At 44.6% G+C, this 20,551-nt stretch overlaps 2 protein-coding genes across 25 annotated transcripts in view; both read left to right on the plus strand.

The window, feature by feature from the left end:
- The window catches only part of epb41l3b (erythrocyte membrane protein band 4.1-like 3b), a 45,262-nt gene extending 35,784 nt beyond the window's left edge, over positions 1 to 9,478 (plus strand). For 16 of the 23 annotated variants that reach the window (XM_035169423.2, XM_035169418.2, XM_035169422.2 and 13 more), the window contains 8 exons: positions 436 to 1,161; positions 1,978 to 2,010; positions 2,216 to 2,293; positions 3,847 to 3,930; positions 4,588 to 4,686; positions 5,041 to 5,121; positions 5,463 to 5,578; positions 8,371 to 9,478. In XM_035169423.2, coding sequence (XP_035025314.1) covers positions 436 to 1,161; positions 1,978 to 2,010; positions 2,216 to 2,293; positions 3,847 to 3,930; positions 4,588 to 4,686; positions 5,041 to 5,121; positions 5,463 to 5,573 — 1,212 coding nt within the window. In that variant the 3' untranslated portion in view covers positions 5,574 to 5,578; positions 8,371 to 9,478. The remainder of the gene's footprint in view (positions 1 to 435; positions 1,162 to 1,977; positions 2,011 to 2,215; positions 2,294 to 3,846; positions 3,931 to 4,587; positions 4,687 to 5,040; positions 5,122 to 5,462; positions 5,579 to 8,370) is intronic. The other 7 variants (XM_035169438.2, XM_035169432.2, XM_035169440.2 and 4 more) reach the window with 3 other exon arrangements.
- A 1,655-nt stretch (positions 9,479 to 11,133) lies between these two features.
- Positions 11,134 to 13,925, plus strand: LOC118118203 (zinc finger and BTB domain-containing protein 14). Of its 2 annotated transcripts, none has more exons than XM_035171186.1 (2): positions 11,134 to 11,284; positions 11,908 to 13,925. In XM_035171186.1, the coding sequence occupies exon 2, from the start codon at positions 11,928 to 11,930 to the stop codon at positions 13,098 to 13,100; it is 1,173 nt and encodes a 390-aa protein (XP_035027077.1). In that variant the 5' UTR covers positions 11,134 to 11,284; positions 11,908 to 11,927; the 3' UTR covers positions 13,101 to 13,925. The 2 variants fall into 2 exon arrangements, with proteins under 2 accessions (XP_035027077.1, XP_035027076.1); XM_035171185.1 differs by lacking the exon at positions 11,134 to 11,284 and adding an exon at positions 11,375 to 11,593.
- Positions 13,926 to 20,551: the final 6,626 nt, after the last annotated feature.

Here is a 20,551-nt window from a genome sequence, read left to right on the forward strand (position 1 = left end):
ATGCCTCCAGTTTGTTTGTCTTTTGAATCTGCTGTGTGTTGCTCTTGGTATCGACCTCGCTCCCGATGTATATGGACAGCAGAACAGTGTTTGGTATTTTGGCTCTTATGACTTCACATGTGCTGTAAAAGAAGCGTTTCTGCCCTTTTTCTTTCCTTTCTCCGCCCTTTTCTCTTTTTAGAATATCTGATGTCATATACTCCTGATTATTCCTCACTTTTACAGTCCTTTAGGTAACCACAGTGCCATATTTTTGCAGACAAACGTATAAAAGCGATTTCCAGTGTATCTCTGTCCTAGTACTTATGAAGCTCGTTTAAATGTCATTTGATATTAACTGTCTCTTAAGCTGATTCTTGCCATCTATTGGCTGTGTGTCGCCCTTTGTTTACTAACTTGAACGAACTATTACCAATGAGCCAAGTGTCTCCCCAGGCCGCAGGATATCTGGTGAAATACATGGCGGATAGTATCTTAACCGATGGGGCCACCTCCTCGGGGCCTCACGGGATTAGTCTGTCAACCACTATGGATGACGACGTCTTCATGGAAGTGATCCTCAGGGAGGTGGAGGAGAAGACGCCCGACTCACAAGATGAGGTGTCAGAGAGGTCGGTGTTGAAGGTCAGCCCCGGAGCTGTAAGACAGGAAGTGTCCCAGGCCATCAGTGACAAGAAAGGGACACTTATTATCTTGAAAGAGGATAAATTAGACACCGAGTGCAGTGAGACGAGCGTCTTGGGTGAAAAAGAGGAGCCTGTTGTCCCTGGAGAGACAGACGCCGAGGAGAAGGATTTACTGTCCAGTTCTAATGAGAAAGAAATGATCAAAGACGACAGTGCCGTTGTCCTCGAAGCCCAAATGACAGTAGTCAAGACTCTGAGTCCGAAGATTGATGTAAAAGCCGATGACATGACTCAGAATAAAGGTATTGATTCACCTAAAAAGGCGATGGCATCGTGGATTTCTGAGGAGGTGAAGACCGAGGCTTCAGGGGTCATAAGTGTGTCTGCAGAGGAATTCAAGGAGATGACGACTTGTGACGGCCTGCAGCAGAAAGAAGAAATCTTCATCTTTGAAGAAGTCGTCCAGACCGAACAGCCAAAGTCCAGCTTTACTCAAAACTCAATTCCTGAATCTTCGGCTACGACCTTATTAGTGGTACTGTATGAAAAATCAAAGGCAACAACTTGGTTTTGGTTGCCTCCCTCCATACCTCCACCACCACCACCTGCAGCCTTCCCTCATTGCCTTCCCTCCAGCAGCAGCCAAACCAGTCTAACAACCGTGTAACCGAGCGCTGTGCATGGCTAACGGCACCTTTAACACCCGGCGTTTACTCTCACACTCGCAAAGCTGCTGATTTGTGTTGCAGTCAAGCCTACCGCTTCTTTTTGATACAACTATATTGTGTTTGTTTTTCCGTTTGTTGACAGCTAAAACAGTCCCCCCCGCCCCCCTCCCTGCCTTAGCAGCTGGCTCCTGCAGCTGATAAGGACGACAATGTTTATTACAGTTTGGCTCAGCTGCACGATGCCTTTCTTTCTTTTCAGTTTCCTGAAAGAGGTGACTTCATAGCCCTGGCTCCGTGCCACTACAGCAGCTTTCCCCCAACTCATCCTCCAAAAAAAAAACCATTCTGCCTCTTTAACCAGTCAGATAAAATGTATGGATCTACCTGAAAAGACATTTCACTGCTTTTAGGGGAAAAGTTTTTCAAAAGCAGATTAGCTGAAATCTGCATTTCTTAAACCAGACTTTCAGTTTGTTTTACAATTCGTTCCAATTGGCTTTAGCTTCAGCAGTTTTAATGAGCTTTATCGTGGTATTCCATACATTCCATATAATATTTTACTTTTCAGACCTTTTCATTTTTCCCCGTCTTTCTTCGCTTTTTTGGTCCAGTGTTCACTTTGACTTTTGACTGTCCTCTCTTTCTCTCCGCTGTTGTGTCCATCCTTCCTTCTGTCCCATCAGTCTACGCTGGGATGGGTTTCCTCCTCTCAAAAGGTGACCACTCCTCTCTGGTCTTCATAATTTATCTTTTAAATATTTGTGCCTATTGTAAGTAACTCAGTGCTGTTGAATATAATGAAATCTGCTAATCAACACAACCATTTCTCTCCCATCAGGTTTATGTGAATCTGCTGTATACTGTGTTTTTAAATCATGGATATTCAAAAACAAAATCTAACAGTACGATTATCAATCGCAGGCACCAGCTGATCCAGAGCCGAAGACGGAGTTGGCCACAGAGACGGAGGAGGGGCCGGCAGAGTCCACTGGGCCAACGGTGAATATCCAGACCACAGAGGTTGCCGAAGCCGAGTCGGCGCACACCGCAGCAGAGCTCGCAGTCACAATAATGTCAGCAGAGCCTGCAGAGGGAGAGTTAGGCTGCATAGTAACGTTACACAGGGATAGTAGTGACAGTAGCTCAGCAGATCCACCAGCTGCCTCAGTTAGTTGTGAAAAATCTGTTATTCCTGGCTCCGCTCCGTCTTTAGAGCAAGTTCATCAGTGTGCGTCTGTGAAAGCAGAAATGCAGCCAGTAGCAACAACTTCGGGGTTTGATGAGAGTCTCTCTGACGGCAGTGCTTTGCCAGAGTCCGCAGAAAAGGAAAATAAGGAAGCAATAGATGAGGAGGGGGAGAATGCAGGTGTCGACAGGGAGCCTTTGGTGTCAGAAAATGGACAAATTGGTGTAACTTTCACTGTAACGCCTGCTTACATAGGAGGTTGTGAAAAGGAGAAGTTGTCATCAACAGAGGAGGAAGTGGAGAGTTGTTTGGAGGCTTTGGAGAATGAATTGACAGATTGTAAACATGCAAAGGAGGGAAATGAGACAGAAGTAGATGCAGGCAAAAGAGTCCAGTTCTCTCATGAGGTGCAGTATTTCGAGGAAGAAGAGTTTCCCACAGAGTTAAAAGATGGTATCGAAGAGGTGGATGAGCAAGTGGATGAATGTTTACCAGTAGAGGATGAAGAACAAAAGATCTCTGCAGACACCCAGAATCCTTTGCCCTTTGAAAAAGAGAAATACCACTACCCACAGACGGACAGCTCAGACGATGAAGTTGAGAGGGAGGAGGAGGAAGAGGAGGAGGAGGAGGAGGAGGAGGAGGAGATGAATGAAATGAAAGAAGAGGCAGAGAAGAAGTTCAATGACAAAGAACTAAATTTGAAACCAGAAGAAGACTCTGTCGATGAAAAGGCTTCAGAAGGGGGAGACGTGTTGGTATCTGAAGAACCGGAGGAGGAAACGAACGTGACTGAACCCACAGGAAACCCACTCACCCCTTCACCTCCAGCCATGTCTCAGTCGGAGGTAACCCCACGTCAGCGCCAGCGGCCTCTCCCTCGGCCCTGTAACCTCACCACCACCTCCTGCTGACACAATCTGCCGCTATAATCAGGGGCCAAAACTCCACCGAACGCATGGATCTGCATCTCCGCTTCCTAACTTATCACTGAGCAGATCAGGGGACATGATGTGGTGCACACACTTGATCGAAACCTTGTGATTTGCACTTTCCAGTATCTTTTCCTTCACTGAATTAGGGAGATCTAATGCATGACTGCATGCTGGTTGAGAGATTTAAGCCCGACAATGAGCGGCTTTGGTTCACTTTATTAGCATGCGGTATTTATTTGCGTCAATTAAATTTTATGTACGACCTTGCGGTGCTATTTTAAGAACAAAGAGCTGCAGCTAAGAGTGAACACCTGCAGCAATTTGCTTCAGACTAATTTAACTTGAGCAGATGGTTTTAGCGCTGCTGTGCTCCCTCTGTGCACAATGTACGATTCACTAAATGTGTACGTTTCTGGCCTTTTTACCTCCAGAGTCTTGAGAACAGTGAGGTGGGAACCAAAGAGATGCCTGTGGTCCACACAGAGACAAAGACCATCACCTATGAGGCTGCAGAGGTGAGTTCTGGGATCGTTAGACATGATTGTGATTAAACAGTTGTGTCCTTTTTTGACCACTGTGGGTGAAGGGGTTGAAATAACCTGCAACCACAACAATGGTATATTGTTTTGTCATCTTTTTAGCTGATATTTGGAAAAAATAACTTGTTTTTTACACACTCAGCAGATACAGAGCAAAACAAACATTAATTTATTCATAAATAAATCCTCATTAAACTGATATTCACTCTTTTAGCTCCATTTTCGGCTCCACCAACTCCTGAGGAAAATGTATTTTATATCTCCTGTGTGACTACTTCCTCTTTACAAATAAAACTTTAAAAAATATATATATATTATCTCCACTTTGAAGCTGCACTAATCAATATTTCTTTAAATTGATAATTGTACTTTTAATTTTTAGCTCATTTGGGTTTTGCAAGTCTCAAATTCCACCATTAGCTCGTTTTTAGCCACATCAAGTAGACGTAAATAAATAAACTAGCTCTGATGAAACCACTATACACTAACTGGTTTAAAAGAAGTTTACTGCTCAGGAGAGATGAAATGACTGAATATTAAACTCACCTGACACCAAATGAAAACCTGCAGGAGGGAGTATTTTGACTTATTCCAGCCCACAGACTTCTCACAATGTGTTTTGGTTGTCACCAGGTTGACACTAATGGTGACGCTGACCCTGGGATGTTGCTGAGCGCTCAGACCATCACCTCAGAAACCTCCAGCACCACGACCACCACACACATCACAAAGGTCAGGGTTCGTCTATTGTCCCCACGGCCTCTTTAACACTTGAAGCCTCGTATACGTCTCCAGCTCCTCTGTGTCTGGGCCAAAACACAAAGGAAGTGTGGGGAAAGGAAGTGAACCAATCTGTGTAGTATAGAGACATGCGTACTTATATTTTACAATTAATGATTATCTTGTGAAAATAGCTGACAATTAAGATAAAGAATCAAATTCATCAATTTTATGGTTATTTTCTTTAAGATGTTATAGCTATTTTATCCGCTCTATAATTCATGACTTCTTATTTCTTGATAAACCTTTTATTAATGTGATTGTTGCCATGTGAACTGATCCGTGTCTTTGTGCTCCGTTGGTCAGACGGTGAAAGGAGGAGTATCCGAGACGAGAATCGAGAAGAGGATCGTCATCACAGGAGATACCGACATCGACCACGATCAGGTCTCTCAGAGTTCTAATCTGTTTTTTATGTATCCACGATTGTCATTATTTTTCTTTGCCTTTTTAAAGTCTTAAGTTTGAGCAATATAAGTAAAATTCTTACCTCAGTGAATCGCCAGGACCTTAACTTTCCCTTTGCAAGTTCGGCGGTCCAGCATGTGACATTCAAAACAAAACATTAACGTGTGATGTAACAGATACTGGAAGTATGACAAGTCTAACTGAAAGTGACTCCCCTGTTGGCACTACTGACTTACAATCCAAACTCCCGCTCCCTCCCTGCCCTTCCCCGTTCTGTCTCCCCCTGGTGACCCCTTCTGGCACTGCACTCCCGTGTATAGGCGCTGGCTCAGGCCATAAAGGAGGCTAAAGAACAGCATCCTGACATGTCAGTGACCAAAGTAGTGGTACATAAAGAGACAGAGATCACGCCAGAGGAGGGGGAGGACTGACCCAGGTAAGAGCACGAGGCCCCAGTCCTGGTCCCGGCGCTGCCCGGTGTAGTCTGGTGTCATTTAGTTTCGACTGGGGTTTTTTTCCAAGCTGGTCTCCATTCTCGGGCATGCTGCTTTCCCATCAGCACTTCTTGTCACTGGTACAGACAGCCCTGCTTCTGTAGCACTTACAGCTAATGCATCATGCTGTTGTCATTCCCACTCCACTCACACTGCAGGGAAAAGGTCGGCTGGTGCGTGTGTGCTCACAGAGCGGATATTATGGTCTCAACTCGTAATGACAAGGCTTAAAGACCTTTACAGTAATGCTGCTGGCGGTCTCATGCGATCCCCTGTAATTTAACTGCAACACCCCCCCCCTGCTGGAAGAAAGCACCATCCCTTTTTTTTTATGATAAAGCTCTTTTACCTCTGACACAGACAAATCATTACAAAAGATCTAGATTGAAACGCCGATCTTTGAAATTTCTAGAATATGATAAGAATTGCATCATCGAAAAGAAAAAGTGGGCAAGGGTTAGGGGGTCTGCTAATACAGAAATAAAACTTGTGTTGGAGTATTTATGCCTCCATGTCGGCCAATATTCTGTCAACACATTTCCATGCACTGTTGTGTCTACATTGTGTCGCCTCACAAAGGACACTGGCAGTAATGTGCTTTTAAATACTGGCTTGACCGGCTTCTGCTTCTCAGAGCGCTCGGTGTGAGCTGCCGACTGAAACTCTTAACTTTAGAACAAATTTTGAAATTGATATACGCTTATACATCTGCAGAATATTGTGCATTTATTCTGGTTTTGTTTCGCAATAATCTTTCATTTTAGATTAATGATTAAATCAGACAAGCAAGTAGAAGGTTAACAAACAAATTTGAGGTAAATTTAGCCTGAATGACACGGTGGTTTTCCAACAGTGTCGTCATTAATGTTGTGCTTTACTTAACACAAAATAAATACTAGCTTTGCTCGACCCAGCAGCTCATCGGTGTCGTCTACAGGGGGAACAATCAGGCTTGGGGTGTTTCACTAAAATGTAACAAGTGTGTTTCTGGGGAACGACTTGTGACGTCCTGCTCTTTCAGTTGCACTCTTCCTTTCTGTGTGAGGGGGGAAAATAGGTCAGCGCTCCTTGTGGCAACAAACAAACTTCACAAATGCAGCCATTTGTGTTTCAACATGTCCGCCGTCAGTAGCGTCAGGATTATGGCCGTGGAACAGCTGCGTGATGGAACCTTCTCATGTCATCAGCATGTCGTTATAACCCCGCCACCTTTTCTCTTAAGCATCATCTGTTTGTTTGTCCCTGGACCCGACACATTGTCCAGTTTGTTCAAATCTACCTTTGTCTCTGGAGCTTGTTTTTCCATTAGTTTCTGACTGAGGTGATCCCGATGCTCAGGGTGTGGGATGAGCCAGCGTGCATGTGTGTACTTGTGGGACTCACCAGATGGGAATGCTTGGCTTTGTCTCTGCAGCCTTGCCTTCAGTCTTGTGTGTGTGTGTGTGTGTGCACGCACACTCTGTCTAATACCTTTGTGTCAGAACAGCTTCTGTTTCTGAGCAGTACTGTGTTAACATGATACTAAATGTTTGTCTTTCAGATGCTTGTCTCTTCTCACTGTAGATACACACAGAACCGTGGCACTGAGTCAGAAAACGTTTAAGTCGCATTATCCACAGTCTTTAAAAATTAAACTCAGCATCACTACAAGTCTTTATTCTTTTTCACCAAACAAGACTTTCCCTTCATCAGTGTGTCTGAGGTTTTCTCTGGTTTCTTCATATCAGTTACTGGATCAATCATGTGAGGAAAAATACTTAGAAAATGTCATTACTCTTATTTGAGAAAATAAATTACCATTTAACTACAGAAACCATTCTGTAAATACAATCATTTCTCTTAATTTATCAGTAAGTAAAAGGTTGAATATCATTATTATTATCAATATAATAATAAAACTATTTCAATAGCACCTATCTAAACAATTTAACAAAGGGATTTTCTAAATAAATGGGAATAAAACAACGTATAACAAAACAAGACAAAAGAAAATATTAGAAACAAACAACATCCACTTAAAAACTTAAACTTAGTCTTTCCTATAAAAATGTGATTTAACCGATTATTTAAAAACAACTGTCAGTCGATGAAGGGAGGCAAGAACATTTAATAATAGTATAAAAGCATCATACTTATCATTCAGATGAATTTTTCAGAACACAGTATATTCAGATGTCTTCAGTCCTTTATTTGACCTCATCAAATCCATCCAAGAACTGAGTTTTCAATTGTTCTCATGAGATTTTAGTTATTTTCTTTCACGTTTAATCCAACAAACTCTGCGAGAAATGCTTCAAGTCCCATTCCTCAGTTATCCTTCTTAACCCAATTTAGAAAACAAACGCCTCCCTCCCTCTCAAAGAGCAGATTGTGTAAATCTCCCCGTCTCTTTGAAGGTGGTGTATAAAGCATGCTTTACTTTGATGTGTTAACATTTAACTGGAATGAAACTCAAATCCACAACCACATCGTTAGAGAAAGATAATGGCTGTTTCTGTATTTGTTATTCAAATGTAAGTTAGTATGACAGTTAGATTAATTCTATTGGTTTGTAAGTTACATTCAAAGTGCCCCAGCAGCCTGTGTGTATCTATGTTGTGTATTTGCATTGTTGTAACCCAGTAGTCCCTCAGTGCATCTGTTCATGACGGGGGAAAAAGAACTGTAATAAACTTTTTAATCCGTCTTCGTGACGCTGCAGCTGAAATCCAACCTGTTTGCTCTGCTCTTCCAGGAGTAACTCTGAGGGCTGTTCTCTGTTCGACCTCCCACAATCCAACACCCAGATCTCCTCATGGAAGCCGGCGGGACTCTGGGACGACCGGAACGGCTCCTCACTCTCCAAACTCCCGCAGCTCGCCGCTCGTCGCAACCACCCACCTGCAAAAGAAACAAATCTATTTTGCATGAGGACGCAACGTTGCATCGCCAAACAAACGGCAAGATTTAACCAGAAACCCTGTACGATTTTTAAAAATGGTTCTCGACCCGCCTGCACGCCGACTCCCTGTGTGTGTGCAGCGAGCAAAACCTTGTTGCTTTCACTGCCTTACGACTTTGATGCATTTTTATGATTATCGAGAATAATAATTGTAGCAGACTTTTATTTATGAAATAAAGCCATCACTCCAGAAACTTTAAAAATCGCCATAGGCTGTATATGTTAGAAAGTAAACACTATTTAACCTTGCTGTAGAAGTGCCAACCTCATTTGCCAGCAAGCATCGCCTCACTCACTCAACAGCCGGATGATTTTCCGTGAGGCGCGTCCCCGCAGCCCAGCACTGTACATATCAAAAGCTTTCCTCAGATTATAGCAACTTATCCTCTCACAGTTGATTTGTGTCATTGTCTACTTGAATTGTGTTTTTCTTCTTTTTAATGATCTTTTCAGTATTTTATTGTTTCTCATCCGTTGATTCCACCACTGATGGTCTGTTTTGGCTATAAAAAAAAAAACCGCCAAGGAATCAAGATTTCTGTGCAAGAAGTAGATTTTTCAATGTGCCTGCGCAGCCTGTGAATGTTTTTCAGGGCAGATGATCGAGTCCCAGGTTTGTGTGACTGAGGCTCAGGCTGCCGAGCGCTGCCCCAGCGATGCAAAGCCAAAAGAGATCAGTCGACCCCCCCCCACCACCTCCTGAACATGTCGGCCGTGTGCCTCCCTCACCTCCTCCACTGTATCTGAATAAACAAACAGCTGTTGTTCATGTTCAGCCACGTTTTTCCTCAAAATGGTGAAATACAAATGGCAAACGCAATGTTTTTTTTTTTTAATTGGCTGTTTTCCTCTGAAATAATAAAATGTTGACCACAGAACTGAAACCTGTGTCACCGGTGAACCTGTTGGTTGTTTTTATTGTGAGAAAAATGCTGATTGAAGATTCTAATAAGGGTTTTGTTGACTTTACAGTTATGAATAATAAATAAAACACAAATTATTCTAGGTTTGATTACAATAATGACTTATAGAGAATACTTCTATATTCTCATAGATAGAATCATAATTGGAACTCACTTTGGTTTTGATCATCTTAAATTTAATGTTCCAACTTGTGACTTATTAATTTGTTTAATCTTAATTGATGAGTGATTATTTAAAGCTGTATATATTTATATATAGTTTATAATATATATATATATATATATGTACTGAGTGTGTGAGCTGATCTATTATTCATGAGGCCAAACGCTGTAAACACTTAATTGATGAGTTAAGAGCAGGAGCCTCCGGCTAATTAAGACCTTTTTGTTTTTTATACTGTTGAAGGTGATTATGTCGAACACACGGAGGCCTCTGAAGCCCCGCCCCGCTGCCGCTGCGTTTCACAGAGGGGTAAGAAACAGGGTGACCTCTCACTCCGTCTCTGTTGCTGGGTGCGAGTGGATCCACGCAAAGAGATTGTCAGCTTAGTTTGTTACAAGTTTGGTTCATTTTCCATAAAATTCGATCAGTTTTATTAATATTCATTTACATTTTTGAATCTTACAAGTTTTGCCTATATGTGAAATGGTAATTCAAAATTCTGCATTAATTGATTTTTACAAAACAGAAGCAAAGAACCGTTGTCCTAGTAACGTCCTCCACAGTTTGTGCACTCACTGAACTGTGGACCTGAGCTGTGAACATGTGACCACTAATCACATGTTAAACCTTGATCTATTAAAGAAGTAACACCTCAAATACTTAAGTTAAAATAATTATAATGGTCAAATTAATCTCAGGTGACAGATGAAAGTACAACACTTAAACCAATTTAAAATAAATAAACTTTCGTTGTAAATTTTGTGCCATTAACACACTTTTTCAAATTTGCCACTGATCTTGAAATCAGGAAATCAACCGACTGACATGAAATAGTGAAAAGAGGTTCTGTGGGTTAGAATCTAAATTATTAAATAATCTACTGGGAAAGAGGTGTAGTTTGAGATGAGGTGCTGTTTTCAGTATAATGAGGTAAAATGATTCTTTGCTCCACTGGTGGGATCCTGTTGAGCTGTGGTACGAACCCAGGTGCAGTTCCAGACTGTCCAGGAGCCTCAGACCCTGATGGCTCCCAGAGGCCCCCTGTTTACTGCATATTATTTGGGTTCATGGGGGCGGCTGCAACCTGAAGGTGAGTGGTTCCATCCCTTGATAATATAAATCTTTGGAAATAATGCAAACAGAAAAACACGAATCATCAATTTGAAACGGGAATGTTTCCAGGGGACCCAAAGAAGTGCTGCACCTGCTGTAGGTCAAAGTTATTGAAGCGTGTGTTTTCTTAATTTGCGTGTGTTTTCTTAATTGGTACGCTTTTTTTTCTATTTGCGTGTGTTTTCTTAAATTGCACGTATTTTTCCTATTTCCACGTGTTTTTTCTCCTTGCGTGTGTTTTCCTAATTTGCACGTGCGTTGAGCCCCCTCGACCACCGTACCCCCCTCCTCCTCCTCTTTTTCCCCAAGCGGAGTGAGCCCTCGCCTCGCGCGCACACGATCTCGCCTGCAGTACCCTCTCCGGCGCGCTGGGTGGCAGCAGGACGGCGCGGCGCTTCCTGTGGAGCGGCAGCAGTCACAACAAGAGGAGGAAGAGGAAAAACGACAGCTCTGGATCTCCGTCGACTGCCTTTGCGTGACAACACCGGGATCGCGTCCAGGCTTTCGGGTACTTACTCTTGTTTCTCCCCCCTCTTCTCCCCCGTCGCCCCGGCACCGCGTTGTCGTCGCGCCGCCGCTTCTTCTCCTTCTTCTTCTTCGCCGCCTCCCTCCCTCCCTCCCTCCGCCGCCGCCGCTCGCGAGCCGCCGTGCAGCTCCGGGAACATGCCAATGGAGGCTCGCTGACCAAAATGGCTGGGCGCAGTGAAATGTGAAATATTCTCGCACAGGTTTTTTTTGTATTCCCCCCTGCACGCCACGCCACGCACGCCACGCGCCGCTGTCACGCAAAAAACGCTTCGCTCCGGTGGAAGAAAAAGTGCGTGTGTTTGATTCCTGCTGCTTGTTTGCGTGCGTGCGTGTGTGTGTGTGTGTTTAACTGACATTACCGAGGCTTTTCGCCGCCGTCGGGCCTCTCGCTGTTTCCCCTCGCCGAGGGTTTTCTGCTCGATTCCCTGAGTTGGTTCGATTCTCCCTGTGACAGAAAAGCGGAGAAAACGCGTTAAAAGTTGCTCCGGTGAATGTTTGTGGACGCGAGGCTCCTCCCCCCTCATCTGATGTGCAGCTCTCACTCCTGTTGTGGGAAAAATCAAAGTGTTTGACTCTCTCCTGTTTCTCCTCCTCCTCCTGCAGGTTCCTCCTATTTATCCACCATGTCTGATTTACTGAGATATATCGACTACGACCACAAAGCCACCTTCCTGAAGATGCTCAACCAGCAGAGGATGGAAGGCGAGCACTGCGACGTGGTGGTGGTGGTGGAGAACATCGAGTTCAGGGCTCACCGCTGTGTCCTGGCCGCCTGCAGCAACTATTTCAAGAAGCTCTTCAAGAAGCAGAGCGACGAGGACAACTCCATCGTGGAGCTGGACTTCATCCGCTCCGACATCTTCGAGGAGGTGCTCAACTACATGTACACGGCCCGGCTCGCCGTCAGGAAGAAGGACATCAACATGATGATGTCGTCCGGCCAGATCTTGGGGATCAACTTCCTGGATAACCTGTGCACCCAGAAGCGGGAGCTGACCAACATGAAGACCCGGGAGAACCAGGCGCCGGGCGACCACGGGATGAGAGCTCAGGACGCCATCCTGAAGGAGCTCGCCATGGAGGAGGTGAGGAAGAACAGCTTCTACGACCAGGGGATGGACGGGATGGGGCCGGGCGGCTCGCACGTGTCGCAGCCACACAACTACAACACCAACATGAGTAAAGATCCTCACAGCCACGGCTGGGGCTCCTCCACCTCCAGCGACATGAAGCTGGAGTACCTGCTGTACGGCCACCGCGACCACGGTTCCTGCCAGAGCACGGGAGCGAAGCCCCTGGACCACAACGCCAAAAAGGAGCGGTTGCTCACCGCCAACCGTCCCTACGCTTGCGAGCACTGCCCCAAAGCCTTCACCACTGCCGCCCACCTCAAGGAGCACCTGAAGATCCACTCCGGCTTCAAGCCTCACCGCTGCGTCGTCTGTGGCAAGGCCTTCATCAGGGGCCCGGACCTGAAGAGGCACGAGAGGGTTCACAGCAACGAGCGGCCCTTCGCCTGTCAAATGTGCGAAAAGGCCTTCAAGCACAAGTCCCACCTGAAAGACCACGAACGGCAACACCGAGGCGAGCGACCGTTCAACTGCGGCTCCTGCGAAAAAGCCTTCATCAAAGCGTCGGACCTGAAGCGCCACTGGAACACCATGCACAGCGGGAACCCCCGAAGACAGATGTCACTGTCTCCCGCTGCCTCCCAGCACGGCCAGGCAGAGCCCGCCGACCAGAGAGACTGGAAAATGGAGACCGGGCCACATTCGCACAACTCTGGGGACTGTTGAGCCTGCAAACACACACCAACTGACACACACACACATACACACACACGCATATGCATACATGCACACGCGAGACATGCAAACACACTTACACAACCACGACCCTGTGGCGGGCCGCCGGCCTGGTCACACGGACACTGATCGGAGTGAGTAACGAGAGATCATAGCATGTTCATAAGACTGTGGGGCTGTATTATTATTATTATTATTCTGAAAAAAAAAAAAAAAGTTATGTCAAAAACGATGTTTTCTTTCCACCTGTAAAAACATGTAAATGTTTAGTTCACTCTACGATACATATATTTTTCACAAAGCATCGTTGCTATGTAGACTGAGGGTTCTCATAACATTATTCTCTTTTTACTTTTATGGGATATGTAACATTTAAATGTTTGTTTAACCTTTACTGGATTTTATGGAGGTAAAAGAGAGCGTTTGGTGGGCGGGGGGGAGAAGAAGAAGAAGATGTTCTGCATAACATTTGTTGCATTGAGTATATTCATGTGGATGTTTTTAAATGGATGTGTTTAGTCGTATTGATTGATATTACACTGTAAGAGTCACCATTTTGCATTTGACGCAGATGATACCAAAGTCTTGGGCCTTCGCCGGATCGTCTGTGGAGACTGTCCTGCCCAAGCAACCGGCCAACTAGATTTTACTGTTATACAGTATAACTGTCATCCAGCTATCAACAGTTAATGATAGATGTCTGTATATACTGTAGCTTAGTTTGTTGCACAATTAGAGTACACAATAATGAATTATGCACATATAACATTGTCCTACTCCTACACTTTGACAATAAACACCATTTGCTGTGTTTTATTGGTTTTTTGCAAAGTTTGGTTTTTCAGAGTTTGTTTCCTGCAACTTTTGTTTTTTATCTGCCTCGAACAAATGAGACGTTAAGCTTCTGAAAATTGGAAGCATGAAATATTTCAAACCAAAATAACCCTTTAAATTATTGTGTGAATATCATTCAGAGATAGTTTATCAGAATCTTCTGCAGTTTCCACATCAAACGTTCATGTGATCTGTTATTGACTTTATTTTCTAATCTTCATGGGATGTTTGTGTCCGGTTTCACAAAACCATCAGAAAACAGGTTGAATTTTCTTGTAAACAAGAACTTTCCTGGGTTTTATTTGCACTTGAAACACTCGTAAAAGTGCTAAATGGCTCCAGTGTTGTTGATGACGTGTGAACAGTGAAACAAGGTCAGAGGGGAGCGACAGGTGTAGGTGTGTGGGTGTGTGTGTGTGTGTGTGCACAGCAACGAGCTGATAAAATACACTGTGTGACTCATGTTTGCAAATGTCAATGTGTTTGAAAACAGATAATGTTCCCTACCAATGAAAACATGATAAATATTTCCCTTGGACGACGATTTAATGCAGCTAGTAAGTGTTTTGATGAGTGAATGAACCTGTGAGTTATTTCCTTTATTAATTTTGGGGTCCGAATAATGTTTCCCAAGGTGAAATATTCCAAAGATCTTAAAATGTTGCAAATCGCTGCTTAAAAATGATTCAAACCGTTAATTGACCTTCAAAATAGTTCTGGGCTGATTTGACATTCACAGACTCGTTGATTAACCGTTGCAGCTTTAATGAGAACAGCCACTGAATCCAGTTTTCTGCTCGTGATGGAGAAACTGAAGTTCAAGTTGAATCCTTCCTCCGAGCAGCAGCAGCAGAGCCTCCAGGTCTCAGTTTGTTCACAAACCAGGACTAGAGCAAACAACCACAGCCGCTGCCCATCCCCCCCCTCCTCATCCAACCCAGGGCTGCCCAGGTTGGTTCAGCTCCGTCTCACCTCTATTCTTCTACTCCGACGTGTAACTAACCTCCTGGTGACCTCAGGAGGGGGGAAACTGCACTCCACACAAAGTCTGCAAACACACACACACACACACACACACAACATGGCTGTGCCTCCTCCTCATCCAGTAAAACTCCTCAGCTGCTCTCTCATACTCTGCTTGCAACACTAGATGGTGCCCTGTGCATAGCGACTGACCTGTTGCTGCCCGACCTGACCTGCTGGAGCTCCACTGTCCAGGGCCGACAGAGGAGGAGGAAGAGGAACTGATGTGATGGTTCTGGTGCAGCAGTAGAGTAGAAGTTATACTGGTGTTTGTAGAAGGAGGGTTGCTCACATGTGGTGTCAGTGTTTAAACGTATGCGCCCTCACACCTCGGTGTTTTCCACATGTTTACATCTGACTGGGGCCTGCGAGTCACTGGTTCTGGGTTGCACTGGGTTGCACTGGGTTCGCCCTGTTTGCACTGACACACGGATGCTCTGCACCCGGTGAGGAGCGTCTGCAGGGTGAAGGTCCTCCGCTCCGGGTTCCTCTCACTGATCTGTCGACAGAGGAAGAGTCAGATATCCTGTAGTTTAGGGTGCAACAGTTTCTGTGGAAAACTGACGTCAGGGTCTAAATGGAAAAGGCGGGTCCTCGTCCCTGTGATGTCAGGAGATGCCTGATATCTGTTTTCTGCATTTCCCGGCCCTGCTGTACTGTACGAGTGTGTGTGCGTGTGTGTGTGTGCATGATGCAGGATATAGGTTTCTATCACATTGTTGCACTGTGGCTGGATGTGTGTGTGTGTGTGTGTGTGTGTGTGTGCACCCTGTTGTCGTGACTGCCCGTGTGTGCGTGCACTTGTGAAGAAGAAACGTAATGTGTGCGTGCATGTGTTTGTGTGCCAGGGGATTTGAGTGATGAGGGCTTATAATGTGTGTGTGTGAGTGTGTGTGTGTGCTCAAGCATGTGCCTAAGCGCATTTATATGTGAGTGCATGCATGTGTGCGTGTGTATGCATGTGAAATGGCCGGGGGGAGGGGGATGGGGAAGTTATAGTGACGGTGGTGCAGAGTGTGCACCCATGCATGTGTGTGCGTGCGTGCAGCGGAGTGTTTATATGTCTTGTGTGCACATAAACACTCTATGCATCTATAATGAGCCCTGCGTTTGCACACGCACATCCGTGTGTGAGTGACAGGCGGTGGAGTGAGTGTGTGCACTCATGCGTCGGGCCTCCCTGCGTGTACTCATCCGTGCCTGTGCGTGTGGATTGTGCATCAGTGTGGTGGAGGATTGTGTGTGTGTGTGTGTTATTTGTTTATTATGTATGCATGAGCTTGGACCCATGGATGTGCACATGCAAACGCACACATCATCACTATTTAGTGAATTTACGTGTCAGCAGGCTGAATTCTATAAAACAGGTAGTCACATGACTTCATGCATTTGGATATATCTGTGTGTTTGTGTGTAGTGGGGGGGGTGTACATTAGTATTGTGAGGGCTGTGCATCCAAATTCATGTCTGTATAAGTTTATGTGGCTTTGTGTGTGTGTGTATGTTCCCTCCTCAGCTTTGGCTTATGTGTGTGTCTGGGTGCAAATGTGTGTGTGTGTGTATATATATATATGTGTGTGTGTGTGTGTGTGTTAGTGTATATATGCTTGTGTGTGTGTGTGTGTGTGCGTGTGTACAGTGAACACCCGGTTTCCATTACCCTCGGCCGGTGTGGTTCCCTCAGCCGGACCACAAACCTCCTGTCTCCACTCTGGCTCCACCCCGCGCGGCCACAGGCTTCCCAGAAAAGAACAGCGTCTAATTAAAAAAAGCTTTAATTACATTCATCTCATCTCATCTCTCGCTCTGACACACACTCGGGGAGAATCAAACAACTGTATACAAACAATTCCATGTGATAAATGGGCATGAAAGGCAAAGGCAGCAGTTTCTTTCTTTCTTCCCCCCCCCTTCGAGCGGAATGGCTTTTAATCAGAGTTGTTGACATTCATGAGCCACACGGTCTCTGTGATGTCGTCCTGCTCTCCGGCAGCATCTGGAATGTCTTCAGCTCGTGAGGACTTAATGGTCGTGGTGTCTCTGTGTGTCCTCCACTAGCTCTTCATGGCATCTTGAGTCTTCAATAAAAACCATAAATCATCTCTATATCTGTGGATGTAGACGACATGTAGGGGGGGGCCCAACCCTCTGACATGGCAGCAAGACCCCCCCCCTCCAGACGGAGAGACATAAAAAATGTGTCCCCTTGTGTGGTTGTCTTTTGTCTTTATATCATTTTCTGTCTCTTTGTTATATATATGTGCGTCTCTTTTTTTGTCATTAAATGTGGTTGTTTTCCATCTTTGAAGTCGTTCTGCGGGTTTTGTAGTCCTTGTGTGTCTCTCTGTTGTGTTAACATGTCGTATTTTTTTGTGTCTCTTTGTATTTGTTCTGTGTCTGCTTGTTGTCGTTAAGTATCGATTTGTTTTATCGTGTCTCTTTATAGTCGTCTAATGTCTGTTTGTTGTAGTTTTGTTTGTTGATTGTAGTTTTGTGTCTCCTTGTTTTGTGTCTGTTGTCGTTACTTTGTGCATATTTGTTCTAATATTCTGTCCCTTTGTATTTGTTGTGTCTCCTTGTGGTCATTTAATGTCTGTTGTAGTTTTGCATCTTGAGGTCATTTTGTGTCTCAGTCAGTTGGTGTCTGTTGTTGTAGTCCTGTGCCTCTTTGTAGGAGTTTTGCGTGTCTTTAAGGTCACATTGTGTCTCCTTTAGTCGTTTTGCATCTGTTTCACTTCTCTGTCTCTTTTAAAGTCGTCTGTAGTTTCTCATCTTTTGGGCTCTTGGGCCCATTAAATAATCCATCTATGTGTATATTTCCAGTCACTGTATAAACACGCACTCTGGCTATCAAAGTGATTTGCGAGGCAACACTTAAGCTACAACACAGACGATTAACGGCTCATCTTCAGAGCGGACGTCACATTAAAGCATCTCTGAGGAATGTCCCCGGGGGGGGGTTCCAGTCATCACCTGGAACTGGGAGCTGCAGGTTTATTAACTGGGACCTGTCCACGAGACAAGCCACGTCTTTGTCGATCTGCACGGCGTTGACCCGCAGAGTCAGAGCCGTGGACGTGGGTTATCAGGGCCATCTGCACAGGTCGAGGGGACCCGGGCCCCGGGCCCCGGATCGCTGGGATCTGCCTGCAGGAGTCGGTGTTCAAGGCCGGACCAGATGCTCCAGCTGAGAGATTAGCATCATATCACTCCTCGGTGGGGAGTCCAGGTCGGCTCGCCCTCTTCTGCATCCCCCTCTTCTCTCCTCTTTTACATTTCTGCTGCTCCTCTTATCTCCCCACCCACCTGCCTCATCTCCTCTGCATCATTGTCATCTCTCCTTCCCATCTCTCCCCCATCCTGTTTTCTCCCCCCTCTTCCACCTGTCTCACTTGCTCACTCCTCTCCTGTCTTTCCTCTCCTCTACCCTCCTCCCTTCTCCTGGATTCTCCTCCTGCTGTGCTTTATTTCCCTTCACTTTCCTTCCACGTCATCTCTCACCTTCCTTTCTTCCTTCCCTTCATCCTTTATCTCATTCCTCCAATAACTTATATTTTCTCCTCCCTTACCTCCTCACATCCTCAGTTCCTCTTCCTTTGTCCGCCCCTGTTCTTTTTTTTCTGTTCACTCTTTTGCACTCCTCTCCTTTCCTTTCATCTACCTCCCTTTCCTCTCCTCTCCTCTCCTCTCTTTCCTTATCTGACCTCCTCGCTGCCTTCCCTCTCCTCTCCTCTCCCCTGCTCTTAATTTCTTTCAATCACCTCCCCTCTCCTCTGCTCCTCACCCTCCAGCAGAGATAACAACTGAGGGCTGTCTTTGGTCAAACACAGTGCACGCTGTTCTCCTCTTCGTCGTCCTCCTCCTCCTCCTCTGCTGGTATCAGTCTCGTACAGGGAGGTCTCGCTCTAATGAAATTCCCCTGCTGATCACAGTGACGGATCTAAAGGCAGCGTTTGTTGGGGGAACACATCTGGCGACTGGCTGAGGGCATGAAAAGGAAAAGCAGCTGTAATCAGATTCTAAAAAACAAATGTTACCTGTAATCTGCTCCAATCTGGAATCTGTTACTCAGACACAAACATTTAGCAGATTAAAACACTCCGAGGTCGTGTCCTCTGCGTTTGGAGTTTTTAGAAAACATCTGGATGTCTACAAGTTTTAAAAAATACACGTGACACATAAATGATTCCAATATCTTCTCAAACATGTGACTACTTTTAAATTGTCAAAACGAATGGTTGTGTTTTGAAATGACTGGAGGACATTGTGGTGGTTTTATCTTTTTTATAAAGAACACAACAGACCAGTTGAATATAGAAAAATGGAAAAGATCCAACTTCAATGTGAATTTCTTTCTTTTTGTTGCTTGTTTTTTCTTTTCTTTCCGTGGACGCAGAGTTTATCTGAGAGCCGTGAACTCTTGATCTCTAAAGTTCTGCCGATCATCATGTACACGATCGTGTGGATTCGATGTTAAATGTTAATTGTTTCAATATTGAAATATTGAAACAATTGCAAAACAATGTTGGGCTCACTCATTACTTTTGATTAAAAAGATTTTTGATTAATATGTCTGTTAATTTTTAATACTGGTGTTTACAGCATGAGAAAAAGAACAAAAAGCCAGAACATAACACATGATTCATGTCATTTTCCTTTATTTAACCAGATAAAAGTCTTATTGTGATTAAAATCTTTCTCATGAGACAGTTGACCTCGACTCCCCATGACTGATCTAATCAGATCTGTATCGGACTCTGTGTTGTGTCTTAAAATTGTGTTGCAACTTTAAAATCAATTGATGTTTGATGATCCTCCAAACATAACATCATATATCTAAATGACATAATGGAAATTTACATTTAAATGCTAGTATTGACCTTAAAATTATACAAGTTTCATGTGTGAATACGTTTCTCGGAGCAGGTTGCTGCTCACACTGGAGAGAGAAAAGTATCACGAGTTGCTCCTCAGTGACGAATCCCCAGTCGACCATTTAACCCGACACATAAACACAGTGATTTTAACCAGGATGGGATTTGAGTGATTGCCCCTGTGGCCTCACACGGTTCAGTCTGTTCTGAGAGATTGTGTCAACAGCCTTGATTTACTTTACATGACATGAGAAATCATACAAGTAGAGTTTTACTTAAAAGCTTCTTGGAAAAGGCCGATCCACTCCCAGCTTTGTAATTAGGAGCAGACAAAAGCTGAAGGTGAAGACAAAACACTTTCATGTCTCTTTCCACCTGACGCTTAATGTTATTCTGTGTTTATTCCCTGCAGGGGAGTCGGCATCGCTCTTTGAGGCAAAGTCTAAATCTGTGTTGTTCTGAACCGCAGCGTCTCCACTTGAGATTTAAATGCTGCGTCTCTGTTTTTTAAGGTTCGCGTCAGCCCGATATTATCATAAAGTAAAATCAGAGTCAGAGGTGAAGTAAACATCTCACTCAGCTGAATATCAAGCGAATCCTCCGAGAACAACATCTGTTTAAAAACAGGACTGTGTGTGATTTGGCCTGAAGTCCAGAGCCGCTGATCTCGTTGCTCAGCAGGCATCCGAATATCAATTATCAGGATTTGTT

Source organism: Hippoglossus stenolepis, chromosome 11, assembly GCF_022539355.2.
Source record: "Hippoglossus stenolepis isolate QCI-W04-F060 chromosome 11, HSTE1.2, whole genome shotgun sequence".
NCBI lineage: Eukaryota > Metazoa > Chordata > Actinopteri > Pleuronectiformes > Pleuronectidae > Hippoglossus > Hippoglossus stenolepis.